Raw genomic sequence first — 21,020 nt, 5'->3', positions numbered from 1 at the left:
GCAATATATACATATATACAAAGTGATTATCATAGTTGGCTTGAGGGTATAAATAGTGACTGGAAAAAATATAATATATACATGCATTATATAGCGAATGACATCAGAGTTGGCATGCTTAGAGAATCACAATCAAAAATAGAGTCAGATCAAGGCAAGTAGACAGAATGGAAAAATGGGTAAGAGGAATGATCTTTAAGAAGAGAAGGGAGAGATTCTCACAGTTTGGGACCAAGAACTGAGAAAGCATGGTCTGTGCACTGAAGCCTAGGTTTGGGGGGGTGTCGAGCAGAGTGCTTCAGTGGTTAACATGTCTAAGGCTGTATAATGGTGCATCTCTGAATAGTCTGGATACTAGTGGAGAAAAGGTGTCATTCTTGATAAGTTTACATAGTTGAGAGTCAAACAGAAAGTCAGTATGTTGTTTCTCAGGTAGCCAGATAGCTTTTTCAGCTGTTTTGCAGTGGTGTCCGGCATACCCAAGAGTCATCACTGGACATCATGTCTTTAGTGCAACAGTGTTTCATCGCAGTCTGTTTCATCGATGTGTAATGTATTGAGTCAGCTACGGGGGGGGCCTTGCCCCCACATCAGAGGTACAGGAGGCTTGCCCCTTGCAAAAAATATATATTTTGTGTTTTTTTACTGTTTTTCCTCTCACTGTTTTTTTGGTATATAATTACAATGAACAGTGAGCAGAAAGACAGTGCTTCCTGTTGGCTTAGGTAAACTGTGCTGTTCATACACTACTATTTTATATACTGTTATATATATGTTATATATATTTTATATGGTTATATTGATTATATTAGCAGATTATATAAGCTATAAGGGTGCAGGGAGTGCACTCCCCTGTAAGAGGGGTAGAGGTGAGGGACTTTAAACCTCAAGAAAAAAACTTTAATTGAAATTTGCTGAAATATACTTTCAGTCTTTTATTGATAGAAAGTATATTTCAGAACATTGTTTTTGAGAGCATGTCATACATTCAGGGAAAAACAATATCAGTGGAGAAAATAAGGACCAAACCCATAATTACAAGTGTATAATAGACCATTCCATCAATCTTAGATGAAAAGCTGACGGAATTATAAATCTGGAAATAAAATCGAAGCATTTTATCCCAAAAGCAGAAGATATGGTCATAAGATCATGTAGGCATATAGGAACAAAAAAAGTATTTTGTGCAGAAAAGTCCATTGGGCTCCACCATTCAAGAGGGTAGCACACACACACACACACATACACACACACACACACACACACACACACACACACACACACACACACACACACACACACACACACACACACACACACACACACACTGCTGAATAACAAAATCAAACTCTGAGGTCACCAACAAAGCTGAATGGGATTGAATACATGAGTTTTGTCAAAACTGAGGTGCTTCCTTGCTCCTTTGCATGGTATATTTGGAATAAGCACACAGCATGTTTGAAATATGGCACTTGAAAGAATCTAGTCTGTGGCTTGTGTGTGCTTTTGGAAATTCTCTGCACCACCCCCCCCCCCCAGTATGATCTGGACTGCGATTGTGTCGACAGATGGAAGGATACTGAGCATGATCGGGAGTAAAAGCTACCAAGGGCAATGCCTACAGTGGATCATTACAGGTGGAATCTACAATGTATAGTTTAGTAATAATCAGTGACTGCATCTCTTGCAAACAGAATCAGATTATTATTATTATACAATGCTATTACTGACCAAAAAATGCTTATCTATTTAAGTGATGGCATTCTATCCTGGAAATTATTTTTTTAACACCTTTATTGAATTATCACTTAATAAATAGGCAAACATACATTTATATAAAGAAAACAAACCATAGGCAAACACATTTATATAAAAGAAAACAAATCATATTAAAACATTCCTGGTTACAAACATTATATATCATCAATCCAACATTACATAACTTTGCTTTCTCCACTTGGTGGAGCAAGGACATAGCTGCTTTTAGCTATTTAGTTTTAATAGTTACAGATACCCAGATTCATTCCTGTGTCTTAATGGTTAATTGACAAACAGCACAATGATTGACCTGTTACCCATGTTTTTGAATAGTAATGATCTTTTTTTTTTCTTTCTTTCTTTTTTTTTTTAATAATGATAAATCTGAACTGCCTTTGCTCAGCACAGACTCTTCAAACAGTATACTCAGACTATTTAACAATTACAGTGGCAGTGAAGGGCTGTGGATAAGGAATGCTAAGTGGAGAGTGAATTTTGCCAGCAAGCTTGCCCAAGCTACTACACCAAGTCAAAAGGATTGTTATCCACAACACGTTCTTCTAACAAAGGCAAAAATTACTTCTAGAGATACTGTGTGGATATTTAAACTGCCTCTTACCAAGCTCTACTGTAGAAAGGGAAGGAAGATGTGCATTCTGAATATTACACAATACAGCAATAATGAAAGCAATGTATTTGCTTTATTATACTGTGTGCATTTTGTAATATATGAATAATGATATATGTGTTTCAAAACATGTATGTGTGTGTGTGTGTGTGTGTGTGTGTGTGTGTGTGTGTGTGTGTGTGTGTGTGTGTGTGTATGCATGTTTGTGTGGATCCGTATATGCGTGCGCACGTGCGCGTGTGTGTGTTTGTGTGTATACATGTTTGTGTGGATGCGTATACACACGTGTTGTATGTGTATCTGCAAATTCAAGTGCAAAAGTGTAGATTAGATGGATTTTCATTATTGGACATCTTATTGCATGTGCATATCCAAGACTTTCAGACTTTTTTGTATGTATCTATGCCTCTCTGCTCATTATATGAGGGTTCTATTGTCAGATCATTTGAAACCACATCACTGAAACCATTACTGAAGACACATAGTCAGAATGAACCAAAACTGAAAGCCACGTCCTTGATACAACAACTTATTTAGAAGTGTGTCTGAATAGCTTTAAGCTAATTGAACCAGCAGGTCATGCTCAGAGCTTAACATAGATCTTAAGAGATTTTTATTTTTCAAAATGCTGCAGAAGATTCTCCTGTACAATCAAAAAAAAAAAGACACGGTGACTCTTTATTCTTCTTCTTCTTCAAATGAGATTCTCCTTTATTGTGCAATCTTCTCAGAAGTTAGGTGAGTCCACTAGTTACACTGAGGATTTAAGTTTGCAAGCTTACATTAACCCAGCTGATGTCCATTACCATAAAGGTGTCTGTAAAAATCCCTCCTAACAAATGAAAACAAGTCACACAGATAAAACAAATTTGCAAAAGCTACTAGAAAAAAACTGGCCATGCTAGGGTTTTCACTGTGTGATGTCTTAAACTCTAAATTAGTTTGGTGGCATCATTAAGATACACACAAGGGAGCGCCTTGGGATACAGCTCTGATCATAGGAGCTTCCAGGTGCTATGACCAAATATTTGTGATACAACAACTGAATGATCAAGCAAAAAAAATATTCTTAAAAACAGTTTGTAGAAAAATATTTAACACCCCTCCAACAGTTCTCAACACGTTGTATAATTGCATCACTATGGAAAATGAAGTCAAGGAAAGTAGCAGGCTCAGATGAAGTCACATCAAATATGATTGAGATGTTGGATGGATTAGGGTAGAGTTGGCCCCTGAGTGTACTCATTGCACTATGGAGAGACAGGTGTACCTAAGATGACAGGAGTATATCCTAGTACTAGTGTATATGAGCAAAGGGGGCATCTGCAACTACTGGCAGTACAAATATATCAAACTCTTACTGCATGAGAGTGCTAGAGAGGATGATGGATAACTGAATATACAGAGCAGTAAAAAGTAAAATGGGAGATGAGCAGGTTGAATTTAGATCAGGATGTAGGACAACTGACCTAGTGTTTGCAGTGAGAAACATAGGTGGCAATGAAGCCTGAGATTTTGGCAGTCCTATGATTGTTCAAAGTCCAGGAAACACTAGCAGAATTAGTGCAGCATATTTACAAGGACCCCATAACACTTATGAATGGTGTGTGGACTCAGAAAGGGATTCCCTATGAGTGTAGATGTGTGTCAGGGTTGGACTCTGAGTTCACCGCTGTTTATACTGGTGTTGGTCTACATTAATAAATGGGTTAAGTGAACAGATCAACAAAGCTGCTATATGCAGAAGAGGTCATACTACAAACAACTTTGAACAGGAACCAGCAAATGATGCAATATGAGAGGAGACTGGAATATAATGGTGACAGCACATAGGATGAAACTAAGTCAAACAAGACAGCTGTCATGGCAGCAAATTGGGGAACTCAGACAGAGCTGAAAACTGAGAAGAGAAAAAAGTGGAACAAATTAACAGCTTCAAAACTAGAACTAGACATGCTGCAACCAGCTGGCACAGTGTGTCAGGAGACCTGCTTAATTAACCTAATAATCTGAAAAGTAATATATACAAAAGAATGGTGTAACCAGTGCTTGTGTATGGCATAGAAACCCGGGAAGTGAAGGCAAAGCAGTTGAGAAAGCTTGATGTGATGTTGGTAGAGTGGCTGAGATGAGTGGTAGGATATAACAGTGGGACAAATGATGAAACAAAGATCTGCACAGAAGCCAAATTAGCCCATCTGCAGCATAGTTTTAGGATAATATATTATTGTGGGTCAGTCAAATGCAGAAAAGCAAATGATGATCTGGAGAAGAAGATTTGGAAGAGACAGGAAGAAAGCAGCAGGAAATGAGGACATCCATCCAAGAGCTAGACAGATTGCTTGAGAGAAGACCTGCGAAAGTCAGGCATGATGGTTGAAGAAATTAGGAGAGGGGCAATGAATTGAGACAGGTGGCAAAAGTTGACACAACACTCTGACCTCATTTAGAAAACTGAGGAAAACAGGGTTGCTGGTGATGATGATGATAGTGATGACAGTAAATAGCGCAGTGGGTCAGGGATTAAGATATTTGCTTTGCAGAGCCAGCATTTGGGGTTTAGTCCAGTCTTCAAACCACTGCCTATCATACAGTCTGCATGTTCTTGCTGTGTGTCTTTGCTCTGGCTAATTAAATTTGCAAAAACATGCTAGGAAACTATATAGTTTACACTGTCCATTTATACTGACCTGAGCTGTGGCCAAAAGAGGTCTAAAGACCAGTGTCTGGTTAACAAATAAAAAAAACATAACCCAAGAATACACTGTAACAATTAATTACACGACCTTAATACACTAATTCATTTCACCAGCTGCCCATTTTGTTATGTGTCACATTTGACCAAACTGAATCTGATGAAATGGTTTTCTAAAATGGTTCTTACTAAGATTGGTTTTAATCCACTGTCTGGATATCTTATACTATTTATAACTGCTTAATAGGTTGCCATATTCCCCTTAGGGATTTTAGTTTTTCAGGAGAAGGTATGGTACATACAGGACCTGAAGCATACACCTACAGATATAAAAGTGTGTATGCACATCCACATGACATGTATTATTTTACAGCAGTAAGCAGCTAGAAACATCCCTTTGGTTTAAAATGCCTTTGTATAAAATGTGTTTGCCCTGTTCAGCTTAGATTTTGGACAAAACATTTACCAGTTTTCCTGTGGTGATCTTTAACCATAGCAGTGTCACAGCACCCATTTGTTTTACTATGTCAGGTTGCATATTTAGGTGTGTAAAATCCAGGCTTTACATCCACGTGATCATTACTCACAGAATGGCAAAGCTGTTACATGCTGTCTTAAGCAGCTTACTTAATCTGCCATTTCTTCATCCAATTCCATTGCTGTAAACAGTTAAGATGCGCAAAGAAATAAGATACCGTAATTCAGAGGGATAATATTGATGACTGGACCTCTAAATGGAAAAAGTAAAGGCTTCAAACACAGAAACAAGTCACTAAAAGCATGCATATACATCATGAGATTCCCATTTATATGCATGATCCCAAGAACAATGTCATACACATAGACTTACCTAAGAAGACTTGTCACATTGCACCAGTCCTTACGGTCAAGCGTATGAAACATGAGCAGTTCAAATGAGTATCCACAAATTTTCACATTATCTAACATGACAGTTTCATTGCAGTTTTGTTTGGTGCTTTCTGTTGCCCTGATCGATGTGTTATTTTCATTCTGATCTAAAAAAATAATAGGTATTTTAGACAGCTGTTTACAATAATATTTATTTTGCATACTTATTTACATGTACCATAATATCTTTTACAAAGTTCATAAGCCAAAAGCACAGTACTATGCAGATATGTCTGCAGAGCTTATCAGAAATAATTCTGTACTGTACAAGGAGGACAGAGACTTGGCATGAAGAAAGATCAGTATTTGTTTTGTAAGCAACATTTTAAGAAGTCACAAGTTATAGATATCAAAAGAAGTCTGTGACACTCCAAGAGCATTAATACAAAGCTTCTGTCTGGTAATGTGAGAGCCTACCCTCAAAAATTGTATCTAGCTGCAGTAGACATACTGAAAATAAAAATATTAAACAGATAACACTTATCAACAGTGGTGTATGTACTGGCAAGAACCTGCTGTCACTTGCCTTCCTTATCCAAGAAGCATTGTGTCAAAACAGGAATACTACATGAGAAATAATCTCCCCAACACACACTCACATATACAGATACCATAAACACAGTACTGACACAACCTGCTTTTACCCCTAAGGAATTACTGAATGAAATCATACAGCTTGGTTATTAATATCAGCCAATACATTCAGTCACATATCTGTCAGCTTGATTACTATTAACTTGTCTACTATAAATGTTCCTCTTATCTGATGATCTAAGCATGACTAATGGAGTGTGAGAATAATAATGTAACATGCCAGACTATGGTAATGAAATGCCTGTGAAACCTGCATCTGGTAGTTCTGTATAAAAGGTCATAAGTAAGCTCCCCTTTAAGATATCATTAATAAATCCATACAGTGAAAGATTTCACTGCAGTTCACTGTTGAATTTGATCTCATTAATTTGGCTGCATCAAACTAAGGAGTTTGAGACAAGACATATTATAAGTCCTTTTTTCCTGTAGAATTGCATGTTGATTTTTACCTCTGATATAATGTCAGCTTAATACATGTGTATTCTGAAGTGAAGTAAAGATGTGTATTCTGCTTCCTAAAAAGATGCCATATACCATGCATAAAGAATATCAAGTAGAATGCACAGTGATGGGCTATGACAGTGAAATGACTGTGTATACCTATCTTTAAGAACCAGTATAGTTAAACAATATTTGAGAAAAGTTTCAGGAATTTATACTTGGTAGTAATTATATAATGCAGCCATGATTACTATTCTATTCTATTATATTCTATTCTATTTCATTCTTAAATGTTTAGTACATCTCAGTCCTGATTTTGACCATAATACATTACCCTTCTCAGAACATGGAATTTATATCATGGCGTCTTTGCAGTGACAGAAATGTTGCCTTGTCTAGTGAAATGTGCATGATTTTTTACTACTGATATAAAAAGCAACTTAGTATGCCTATATGTTCTGAACTTGTGCGGCATTCTTCAACCTGGCTAGAAGTCATATACTCACACTTTATGGAACCAATATAATGTACCAACACAGACTGTGAAACTAAAATGACTGTACAAATCTGTTTCTAAGTGACAATATCTCAAATACTTTTGACAATTTAAATTAGACTTGCGTGTGAAAAACCCTTGGAGACTCTGGAAATTCAGATACATAATGCACTTATGGGTGTCACTTAGCTTTCAGGGATTTGATGCCATTTAGGTCCTGATTTTGACAACAGCACATTGCTATTCTGAATACATGGACTTTAGACCATTACACATTTGCAGTGAAAGAAATATTGTCGTTTGTGGTATATTATATATTTGTTTGTTTTTTTCTTATCACTTCTGATGTAATGGTATATTTTGGGCATGGGTGAATTTTGTATCTTTGATAAGTCATATACCTATACCCAATGGAGACTGTGTATAATGCAAAATGTCAGGATTAAAATGAAATGTCCCTAAAACCCTGCCCTTGATACTTATTTATAAAAGGTCATATGCCATATACCAGCCTCCCCTTTGGGCTACCATATCCATCATGTGGTATACAGTTATATTTGAGAATTATATGGCCTCATGACTGTACATGGTCAGGACAAAAAAGCTTTTTATAAAACAAAATTGCACTACTTTACAGTGTTAGCATGTCCTTCAAAGTACCTCAGAAGGCGAATGCAGGCAACTGCAGGAGCTGCTAATGCACACATGTCTATAGCAGGAAATGACACAGTGTTTTACAGCATTCAATGTTTGACATGTTGTCTTTATAATAGGACTTTCAGTTTTATTACTCTGGTAAGTCCAGATACATATAATGTATACTTTATTGCATAAAAATTAGTATGATTTTTCATTGTGCTCATCATGGTAACATTTAACAACAGATATGAAGAAGATCTACTTAGTAGGAACTTAAACCTTTAATAAATGTTAATAAAAATATATATCAATTGTCTGCCCTGAGGTAACCATGACAAATTCCTACAATGTCATTACATGCAAGTTTACATATCAGCTGATCCAAAAATGTTTGCAAACAGTTTAAAATATCAAAAAGAACTATGTTGTACATTTCTGCTGTTACTTGCTTGCAGACACATCTATTTCTCACTTGCTGGCAGCATTCACTGTGTAAACATCCCAGCTGAGAAGTCAATTGTACACTATCAGCTGACACTCTGCAGACATAGCGAGGGAATGATTCATAACTCTTAAAGCATCCATGGCCATGCCTGCAGAGTAGCTTTCATTAGAATATTATTCTAATGAGGTGATTAGTTGCAATTTTTACTTCTGTTAATAGGACTTCAATGTTTTGAGAGCTAGACAAATGCGGTTGTGCTATTCTGACTGTCTATATAGTACACATGCATGTAGATGCGCGCGCACACACACACACACACACACACACACACACACACACACACACACACACACACACACACACACAAATACATACACATGCATAAACTCAGCATCTGGGAAACTAGATCAATGACTATTTAGCTGTGAACAAGTGGCAGCACTTGCCAGACAGTTTCACATGCATCCCACATGCTTGAAATACAAACACTTTCTCTATATAAATCTAACATTTGATTGTGAATAAAGTGAAAGAAATAATAGTCACAGAAATGCATTTTATAATGATGTTTTCTGACATAAACACACATTGCTCTCCAACAAGCCAGCTCAATAACTTTCAGGCCCTGTACTAGGCCCAGTACTATTCTCTGTATTTATCAATGATATGAATTATATTGCTACCCATGGCCCCTCTTCTGCAATAACCTTACACGTGGACTCCATACTCATGAAGAGATTAGGTCCAGCAACTTCCAGTGTTTAGAGCCATCTCTGGAAAGACTTGAACACCATATGTCAATGATTTTTCACAATACACAGAAGGATGAAACCCTGTCTGTGACCCTGATGATCCATGTTCAACTAGCAGCATGGGCAATGGTGGCGATGAGATGGGGAGAATAGCAGTCAATTGAGGCTGTCAGTTCCCCCATCCAGGAGGAAGGAGGGCCTGTTGAGCAGCTGCTGCCCTTGCAGTGCATTTCCACTAAGTTAACAGAAGAAGTGTGGAAGCACACATGATTCCTGACATTAGCAGCACCGCTGGTGATCAAAGGATCTGTGGTGAAGCATAAAAGCTCCAAGGATGGAAGGAGCAAGCCTGGGCAATCTGTAGACTAACCTGCTGACTGCCAACTAACTCTCACCTCTAATGGAGAGATAGAATTGGTCTATCAAAACCAGGGAATAACTGGGCAATAGGGTTCTTGTACAGGTACAGAATGGGCCTGGCCTCTGCCTTGATGTGAGCAGCACTGCAGAGTTCCCCAGGCAGGCAGAAATAAGTTAATTGGGGTTCTTGACCTGCCTCAGTATGGGCCTGTGACAGAACTAATTAATCCTTAGGGATGGAACAATTGATAATAGGACTTCAGCCTTGCCTGGGGATGAGCTTCATGCAGTATTTTGGGGTAAGAGCTGATGATCCTCTGTGGACCTGGTAACTATCCCTTGGGAGGAAGAATGAATCTGGCAATTTGGAAAAGGTAGAGGTTTCAATGGATAAAAAGGGGGCTTCAAAAATAAGTCAGTGTGGGTTTCAACCAGAAACTTAAGTCAGTATAAGAAAATAATTTTCCGTGATAGTCAGAATGATTCAAAAGCTAAGTACTAGTAACTCACTTAATATCAGTGACACATACAACAGCATTATGCAAGTACAATAATATAAATACCTAAAGCTATTAATGCAACTTGCCAGTCATTTAAGATACATAATTACCACATTATACACAAAATCACACACTTAAAAGCATGTTATTTAAATTTCAGTCAGATTACCTCATAATCAAGACAGCCCGAAATATAAATGTCCAAATTTCAAGAATGGAATATAGTCTCCCAATAATTTCACTGAGCCCTAGTCATTTCATTAAAGTATTCTAAACAATAAATAGAACGTGCAAATAAATCAAGCTAGCCACTAGGTAGAAACATTACCCAGACCTCATGTCGTCTCTCTACCTTTACCTTCAGAGTGACATTTGTAGAGCAAATACTGTCCTACACAAGTTAATAAGCTGACTATAAGATCACCCCTTATAGCATGTGCGCACATTCACACAACTCATTTATACTAGATGGATCACAGTTCTTTGTGATATACAAGAAAAATAAAAAAAACTTTAGTAAAGCAATCCTCTGTAATTCTAATTATCTGCCCACAGAGAGTCATTCAAAATACAGCTATACCCAATTTAGAATTACATGTCTGGCACAATTTAAAGACATGTATTTCTGCAAATTGCACTGATAACAATGGGCAATAACTAAAAATAATTCAAGTAACACACTAGAAAAATTAATAGCCAACACCTTTATAAAATCTGCTGAAGTACTGCTGTCAATACTGTAATATATATATATATATATATATATATATATATATATATATATATATATATATATATATATATATATATATAAAGTATGCATTGTAAAGTTTACCTTAAGAAGGCTAAGTAAATATAAGAACATTACCTTAAAAATTGAATTGGTACTCTAATTCCTTATTGTCCTTATTGTTTTAAGATTTACCACGATTGGTATCTGTAATTCTATACATAACTGAGATAGTCTAACTAGGTAAAAAAAGCCCTTTTTCAGTGGAGGCCTGTGAAAAAACATCCAAAAAGTATTACAAATTATAACAATAAAAATACAATATTGAAATAAATTACAGTAGAAAATACATTGTACAAATATTTTTTTTAGTAAAAGAGCAAGAATGACACAAGGAGGCACAGTAAGAGGACAAATATTAAGTTGGTAGAAAAAGCAAGAAGAATAAACATTGAACAGAGGTAAAGGTTAAGAACACGAGCGGGAGGGGGAGACAATTATAAGAAAAATTAGGTAGTGAAGTCTAGCCTCACTCCCCACCTTTACTCACTTCTTACCTGCAGGAGGGACTGTAGGGGGTCTTCCTTTCACTGTATGATTACCCATATTCTGTTCCCTTAGACCTCTCTACTGCTATTTTTGGGTACTTACGGAACCAAAATTTGTTAATGTTCACCACTATTCATAATCATCTCTGCTTAGTTTCAGGCGATAGTAAAAGTAAGACTCCTGAGTTGTTTTTCCTGCAGGTTTATCACATTTAAAGAGAAGGCATGGTTAGTCAAAAGCACAATTTCTTTCCCATTGTTTCTATAGCTCTTTAAACTGCAACATAATATGACAGAAATCTTACCCAGCTGTCATGCCATGAGTTAGACATGACACCACTGTAGCAGGATGTAGTACGCCCCCACCCCCCCAAACTCATCTTAGATTTCCTTCTGGACAACGGATTATCCTTTTGTCAGTGTCCCTTCCCAACAAACACATTACCATTTTATAAGGGTGACCATTTTACCAGAATTCAGCAACTGCGCAGTTCTCACATGTCCACTACTACAGCACAGAATGTAGCAGTAGCACAATAACACAATGCAGTTTCAACCATTCTAATAGTGATCATGTCACATTTCATAGATCATAGGATCATAGGAAGTTACTAGGCTAATGGCCCTGGGGGCCTTACAAACCTAGCCAAGAGTTTATCCCCAAAAAAGAAACCTCAGACAGCACCTGTATCCCCTGTCAGTGAGGGATGCAGCTGGAACCCCTGGAACAAATCTGTGGTTTCTCATCCACTCATCAAGGTTGCACTTGAAAAGGGTCAGTGAGGTAGTCTGTTTGACATGTATGGGAAGTCTTTTCCAGAGATGTGGCAGCCTCTGGGAGACAAACATTTATCTCCAGCAGATTTTGTTGATGTCGCATCTTACATTTAGGCCTTTTGAGCAAGTAATGCACAAGGAGTTAGACTTACAGATATGGAACATCTCTAGCAGGGCAGGGTCCAAAACTGCTTTGTAGGTGAGACACAGATCACCTCTATGCAATCTGTATGATACTGTGTAGATAGTGATTTGAGCCTGTCCACATAGCACAGGTGTTGGAGGCCATGGATTCTCTTTTTGAGGTATTTCTTTGGCCTTTCCAGTTGGTGCAGGTGTTTGGAGAAGTACATACCAAATGGGGAGTTATACTCAATTGTTGGCCTAGTGAGGGAGGAGTGCAGAGAGGTAATGACCTCCTTTTTTCCGGATGCAATTCCTTTACTTATGAGATGAACCAAGTAAAAGGCATTTCTGACCACTGCCGCTACATAATGGTCAAATGTGAGATTGTTGTCAACCTGAATACCTAGAGTCTCACCACAGGTTGTGTGCTTAGGGGGTTGTCAATGATGTGGTAATCAGTAGGGGCCATGTTTTTTTTGCCAAATGGTATGATAATACATTTTTTGCATTTAACTTAAGGCCATGACTTTGGCATCAGTCATTTGCTGCTGTGAGACCCTCTTGCAGTATGTTAACATCATCTGGGACAGATACCTGGGGAGTACCACGAGTGGTAGGTCTGCTGTCAGAGGTGAAGGCACCTATTTTGACCTTCTGGGCCCTATCAGTGAGCCATTTAGCAACCCACCTGATTTGATAGGGATTTACACAAAGTTGTCTTACCTTTTTGTTGATGCCTGCGCAGGGATTGTGTCAAAGGCCTTGGCCAAGTCAAGGTAAGCTATATGTACTGACTTTCCCTCAACCAAGACATTGGTGAGAGTTTCAAAGAAGTCAACCAGGTTCAACAGGCAAGATCTGCACTTGAAGAATCTGAACTGGGCAGGGTCAAGTGCTTGGATATTGCCTATGTCCTTGTTTATGAGGACCATAATAATACGCTCCATGGCTTTACAGATCAGACTTGTCGAGCTAATAGGATGATAGTTTACAGGGTCAGTAGTGGCACCACCTTTGTCCAAGGGGATGGCAATGGCAGTTCTCTGATCTGCTGGAATGAACCCTGTACTTTAGGCTGTGGTTGAATAGGGTTCTCAATGGCGAAGCTATTTCTTACTGGAGATAGTGCAGAATACAGCCTGGGATACTATTAAGTCCCATGGAATTTGTGTTCTTTGCCTTGGATAGGGCCTATAATACTTGATCTATGGAGATGTGAGGTGCAGGACAAGTATTGGGGGTGTAGAATGGGCCTTTGGGGTAGATAGTGGGATGATGTTTGCGCTTAACCGATCTGCTAGCAGGTTGGCTAAGTCAACAGGATCGGTGTAAGTGGTACCATTAAGTATTAATTCAGAACAATCCTGGGCTTTGCCATGGAGGTTCCAAATAACTGAAGAAGGCTTTGTGGTTTCTCTTTGCTTTGGAGGCTAGTTTCAATTCATAATTGGCTTTGGAGGTTTTCACTAGTGATGTAATTTGCTTGTTGAGGCTGAGGAGGGAGTTTTTCAATTTGAAATTTGTTCCTTTTTACCCTTAGACAACAATTTCTTCCTTTTGTTATAAAGCCTGTTGATAGAGGATATCCACCAGACAGGTTTGTGTTTCCTTAAGGAGCATGATGTGGTTCTGTTGGGTATGGCTGAGTCCATGCAGCTGTACAGGTGCTTGTACACTGCTTTGATGTACTGTTCAGCATAGTTGTCTGCATCCTCTGATGTGGGCAGTGGTGTGAAGCTATTGATACCCTCCCTTAGGAGGTTGTAGCCAGTTTTTGAGAAGTTTTTTAGCCTGGCTATGGCTGAGGGGGGGGGGGATTGGGTGGGATAGAAACTTCAAATTAGACAGACCAATGATCTGATCTCACCAGGGAAGAACATGCTATGGTTGTTGTGCAGCGGTCACCCATGCTGCTGAGATCCAAGTCCAGAATGTTATCTCCCCTTGTGGGGGATGAGATGAGTTGGCTTAGTGCATTAGAATTGATGAAGTCAAGGAATCATTGGGTGAGTGCATTAGTGCTGGAATAGTTCACCCAGTCTATGGTGGGGTAGCTGAAGTCACCAAACATCAAAGTGTTAGGGGGTACCTTGATGTAGTCAAGTCGGTCTAGGTAGGAGGAGGGGGTCTTTTGTTTCATGGACGGGTGCCTATGGCTGGCTATAACTTGGATGGGTCTCTTGTCAACTGTCAGTTGCACCTAGAGTAATCCCAGTATGTTAAGCTGGCAAACCAGTCTGGAGGTGTGCATGTCCTTAATGAAGATAGGGACTCCACCACCCTAAGTCTTCATGACTTAATTTTGGGGTTGGAATGTGTGGAATGAGGTATAGCCTAGTAAGGCAGGGGTGCTCTCTGCAGCACTGAACCAGGTTTCCATGACCGCACAGATATCAGCATCTTCCAGTGAGAGGAGAGGCTCCAGTGAGTGCATTTTCAGGTTAAGGCTCCTAGCAGTAAGCAGCATGACCTTCAATTTGCTTTTTGACAGCTCATTTATTTTGGAAGATTTGTCTTTGAGACATAGCCTAAAAAAGGAACAATGTGGGAGGCAAGAGCCTTGGCCAGGCTCCAGAATCCCAGGGGTGACAGGCAGAGACCATCTCTGGCAAAGCATCGTGGCCTGTCAACCATGTCTTCTCAGGCAGACAGATACTGGATCCCCTTGGAAAGACACCAGAAACTGAGCCAATTGTTGAAGTCAACTATTTTTTGTTGGTATTGTGGTATCATTCTTGGTGAATGTAGGATGCTGCTTAGGGCTAGGGTCAAACCTGCATGGGACACGTACTCTGAGAGCTCAATCATGTCTCTCTTTATATAGGCCAGGAGGGTACATCTCAAGTCATTCACACCAACATGAACAATGACAGAGTTGTACTTGCACCTGTTGTGGTGAGACTTAAGTGCGTGTGTGATGTGGCGGATTCTGCTGCCTGAGAGGCAACTGACTGTGATCTTCTCCTTGTCGAGCCTGGTGAGGGGGACATTAGTGTATCTCACAACTGAGTCACCAATGACTTAGATTCTAAGTCATTCAGGATTTCTCAGAATGTTTAACAGTCATATTAGAATTAGCATCAGTATTATTGAATTTAGTAATGTGGCCACAGTTAAAACAAAGTATACATGCAATGTACCCCTTTAATTTAACATATGACTTTTCTGTTGCTCAAAGCAACTCTTCTATATAAAAATTCACAGCATAATATTCTGTTTTAGAGTAACACAACTTTCACAATGTTTTGGAAATCACCAAATACCTATTTTTGTAAGTATGATTGACAATTCCTATTTAGCTCTATTATTCACCAATATCTCCTTCATTGGTTCCTGTTATAACCCTCTGGGTCTAACCATACAGATATTATTTACTTTAATTCAGACAAATGGGATCCACCATTCAGTTTTTAGAAAATATTTGACTCCCAATACTTGCAAGATTGGGTCGCTACTTTGATCTAAGCTTGAGTAAACAGACATTTAATTATTTTCTCATACTCCTTGTAGTCGGCTCCATTCACATCCATGAAAGCTCACTGAAGATTTCTCTGACAATTGTTCAGAAAGTAGAGCCTGGTCAGCTTGGTCCTATTCCTCCAGACTGGTGGTCCTCCTCAAAAGTGACTATGCAAGCCTCCAAGTCCACCTCCCATGTTAACAGCTTTATCAGAGGCCTAGCTATTATTTAATAGCTGTTATAAGCAGAGAAATAGCAGAAAATAGTTTGAGTAACATTATCCTGTCCCATCTCTACTAGTATTCCTCATCACTGTCAGGTTGTACTTATAATTCTTTGTGCTAGTCTAACAATGTCCCCTCCAATTTGTTTTCCATCCTGAGGAAAATACTAGGATCTGTGCATATATCAATGTATTGTCCGCCTTTTAGTTAGTTCTGTTTTGTGTTTGTCTCAGTATTTCTCTTCATCTCTATAAGCCTTCTATTTGAAATGAATGTTTATGGTTTCCTGCTATCATTAAGTCATTTTTAATTTAAAATGTTTCACCCTACATTTTGCTATTTTCCTATTAAATATTTCCACTCTCAAAGTTATTCACCCACAGCATTCATAATTCCAGCGTACAAACCATCCATTTTCATTTACTCATACCAAAATTATAAACAGCTGTTATTATTTGTTTGCCTCTGAATAAGTACCTTCATAACAGCTTCCCTACAGGAGGTCAAGTGTAAAACAGTGGCTGTTTCATCATGTTGATCATAACTGGATGAGTTTACAACTTTATTGCTGCTTTATCTTACAGGAGGCCATAACAATATTGTTTCTATTCTCACTATTCATTCATTGTTATTATTTTCTTGTTTGTGGTTTCCTTTTTAGAGGCAGTTGTGTGACTTTGAAATTGGCATATACAAGTAAGAGGTGTAGGGTTGTCTTCCTGAAAAAAAATGCTTATTTCATGTTATATCAGTGGGTTTAAGCTTCAACTGGTTCATTATCTGAAGGTTTAACCTGCAGTCACATGGGGACACCTAGTAAAAGTCTTTGTAAAATGTGTATATAGGTATATTGAGGGGCAAACCCATAGACAAACATATATTTGTCTGGTATGGTGCAGGCAGATGTCCTGTTTAGTACAAAATGTTTCAATGTGCATTACTACAGATGTTTGTACTGGGAAGAAGACAGAATTCCAGACTGGGAAAGCAGGGATAAACCCACCTCTGTATGATGTGGTGCAGGATAATGTATTGCTTAATGCATTAGACAGTTTGAACGTGAATTTGTACAGACGTTTATGATATGTAAACCCATCTCTGTATGACATAGTGCAGGTAACTTTCTCATTTGACTTAGTTGATTTGAATGTGCATTTCACTTAACCTGTTCTATTTATACTGTGTAGCTCTATACTATCCACTTATAGTAAAATTATTGCAAGTAACAGTGGGTAAGATAAGGAGCTTGTTTTAAATGAATCTGCACACTGGTGATGGTCAGCTGATTAGTAGTGTTGATAATATACCTAGATGCCTTCTCTATCAGAAGGAAAATTGTAAATCATTTACAATTAAATCTTTAAGCAAATGCTGTGATTGTGATTCCCAAAACCTGTAAGCATTCTTCTTAAAACCTACAGGGCAGTGGTAGATGGCATGTCATTATTTGTATATTTCAATGTGTGGGGCTGTTGGGTGGGGCCAGTACTGGGCTGGGAAGCAGGGTTGGCATTGGACTTGGCCAGAGTCATGGGGCACAAAATGGGTATGTTGTTCATGACACTAAATTAACTTACTACATATAGCTTTGTTTAAACTATGAACATTTCTATAATTAAAAATTGTAAAAAACTATGAAATACTAACATATTACTTTGAACGCCTTTACAGGTCTAACATGGGACTACTGATAATATGCTGTCAACAAATTATGTAAAATTGAAAATATGAAACTACGTCTCTATTCTACATGTTGTAATTGTTTTTAAATGACTTGCAAACAATGAGACTTATTAGTGGGGAATGTGTATGTACAGGAGTGATTCAATGACCTGACAGGCTTCGTTTGTAATTGTCTAGCTGTATTTTTTCACAAAAAAAAATTTTAGAAATCATCACCTTTGTTTTTTTTTAAACTACCAGTAAAGTTATTCTATCTGTGGGATTTTTCACATATTAGAAAATGAATTTGCAATTATCTTATACAAATCTGCTTCTCGTCATAGTCAACTACTAATTTGTATTTCCTTATTGTGTTTACAGCAACTGTCTTCCCAAATGAATAGTCGAAATATGCACTGGTATACCCTTAGGACTGCTATATCTGGCTTATTTATATATTGCTTTATTTATTTGTTTTTCTGTGACCATGTCTACAAAATAAAGCATTATACCTAGAATAAGGTCAGAGTAAGGACTTCTGGATGTTAAATGTATTCACCGTTGTTAACTCTTTAACAAAAACATAAATGCGTATATTACATGCAGCAGGGATAATGGTGCTGTGGGATAATGTTGCACCACCGTTGCAGAAAAATGCCTCCTTAAGCCTTGTTATGCACAGTATTTTTTAACACATATTTCTTATCATTATGTGCCAGATACTTCAGGTATATCTATCTATCTAGACAATCTCTCTCTCTGTCTGTCTCTCTCTCTCTATATATATATATATATATATATATATATATATAGATATAAATATATATATATATATATATATATATATATATATATATATATATATATATATATACACACACACACACACACACACACATATATATATCTATATATATATATATATATATATATATATATATATATATATATATATATATATATATATATATAGATTCACTTTATAACCTCGAAATGCTGAAATATCAAATTTCAGTATCTCGAGACTATAAAACCGAATCCACAAAAGACAGACAAACAAAAACCGCGAAACCACATAACCGAAAACACCGCACACACTACACTTAACATACAACACAACACCCACATCACAACATAAACAAAAAAACAACACACATACACAACTCACACACACATAAGCAGGGGGGCAAGCCCCCCTGCACCCCACACACCCCCTCTACTTATATATTCTAACTCCGAGATCGCACAAACACAACACAAAAGCTCATTCACACATGCACATTCTCCAATCCCTCACACACACACACTCTAACTCCCACTCAAAACCCTTACAAAACACTCACTTACCTGACATAACACCTACATCCACACATGGCACCGCGCACCACCAAAACACAAACCCGGACATTACGTAGCGTAACTTCATAACCGCAAATTCGACATATTTTCGAGATATATTCATATTCGTGATTATGAACGTTCGCTATTTGTAACATTCGACTTTATAGCTTCGAGATACTGAAATTCGACATTTCAGTATTTCGATGTTATAAAGTGAACCCATATATATATATATATATATATATATATATATATATATATATATATATATATATATATAGCTCTGCATATCAGCAGTATGCACTGAATTTAAACAGTACACTTATACAAAATAATAGACTTAACTAAGATAAAGACATTCCCCAGGGTTCAATAAATTCCATGTAGGTTTCATGCAGAGCTTGTTTGCACGATAGTTGTGGCAGTGTGCAAAGCATATTAATGAGGAACGGTGATCCTAAGCTATATTTTGTGGCTCATAACAGTGTTGCTGGCTGTGAAACCTCATAAGTGGACATGGATAGCAATTCCATGTAAAGGAGTGCATATATGGTGTACAGATTTGCATGGAATACCACAATGATCACCAGGGCTTTACACACAGTTAAACTTTGTCAGCGAATGCAGACAGCCTGCACACACACACACACACACACACACACACACACACACACACACACACACACACACACACACTTGACAACTGTTATGATACATCCACACTCTATGAAGGTAACCACAAACACACATACACACACACACACACACACACACACACACACACACATATACACACACACACACACACACACACACACACACACACACACACACACACACACACACACACACACTTGACAACTGTTATGATACATCCACACTCTATGAAGGTAACCACAAACACACATACACACACACACACACACACACACACACACACACACACACACACACACACACACACACACACACACACACACACACACACACACTGTCCTGGTACTGTAATCTCTGCAGGAGGTGTTAGGATGGACACTGCTACACCTGTACCTGACAGTATGTTCAATACAAGCTACTTGGCTTGAGTGCATGGCATATATCTATTGTACAATCCACACTGTCACGAATGATATACATGCCATTGATGTTGTCAAACACCTATGTATGCAATGTGTGCAGAAATTGAACAAGTAGCACACATGCATTTGGTGTAACAACTCTCTAAGGCCAAGAACACTGCATGAATGCAAATAATAATCCGGGATGAGATCTAAATAGCATGAAACATGACCTGTCAGGCCTTCTGGAATTGCTATTTATCTGTACCTCCAAACAGGCTTTATTCCTCATGAATGGAGAACAGCAACAGTCATCCCTCTGCACAAAGCTGACCCATCTACAGACCCTGGAAACTACAAACCCATAAGTCTCACTAGTCTTATATATAAAGCCATGGAAAGGATTATCATGGAAATGATCATTAGTGATATACTAAACCTCCAGACACTGGACTCAACCCATTTTGGTTTTGTAAAGGGTAGGACATGCCTAATCAACCTGATGGACTTCTTTGAGAAGGTCACCAAAGCAATGGATGAGGGGAAAATGGTTCACAATGGATGAGGGGGAAATGGTTCACAATGGATGAGGGGGAAATGATTCACACTGCCTACCTTCACCTGGCCTAAGTATTTGACACAATACCCCACTTGGGCATTGTTGAGAAACTCAAGAGGTTAGGTACAAACCCGCATATCACCTGGTGGATAGCCAACTGCCTCACAGATTGGACCCATGAAGATAGAATTGGGGAATCCACATCTACAAAGACGTCAGTCACAAGTGGAATCCCTCAGGGATCTGTCCTTGGACCACTCCTTTTTGCCACTTACTTCTCTGAAATCAAGGCTAATGTCAATGGTCTTTGGCTGACTA

At 38.2% G+C, this 21,020-nt stretch overlaps 1 protein-coding gene across 1 annotated transcript in view; it reads right to left on the bottom strand.

Annotated features, from left to right (window-relative positions):
• The window catches only part of LOC122796369 (receptor activity-modifying protein 3-like), a 557,028-nt gene that overhangs the window by 411,441 nt on the left and 124,567 nt on the right, over positions 1-21,020 (bottom strand). Inside the window, exon 2 of the mRNA XM_044064802.1 lies at positions 5,932-6,097. Coding sequence (XP_043920737.1) covers positions 5,932-6,097 — 166 coding nt within the window. The remainder of the gene's footprint in view (positions 1-5,931; positions 6,098-21,020) is intronic.

The sequence above is a fragment of the Protopterus annectens genome, chromosome 3.part0 (genome assembly GCF_019279795.1).
Source record: "Protopterus annectens isolate FY-2018-M chromosome 3.part0, PAN1.0, whole genome shotgun sequence".
NCBI lineage: Eukaryota > Metazoa > Chordata > Ceratodontiformes > Protopteridae > Protopterus > Protopterus annectens.
Note: the sequence above shows the minus strand (reverse complement) of the source record. Positions and strands in the feature narration are given on the sequence as shown.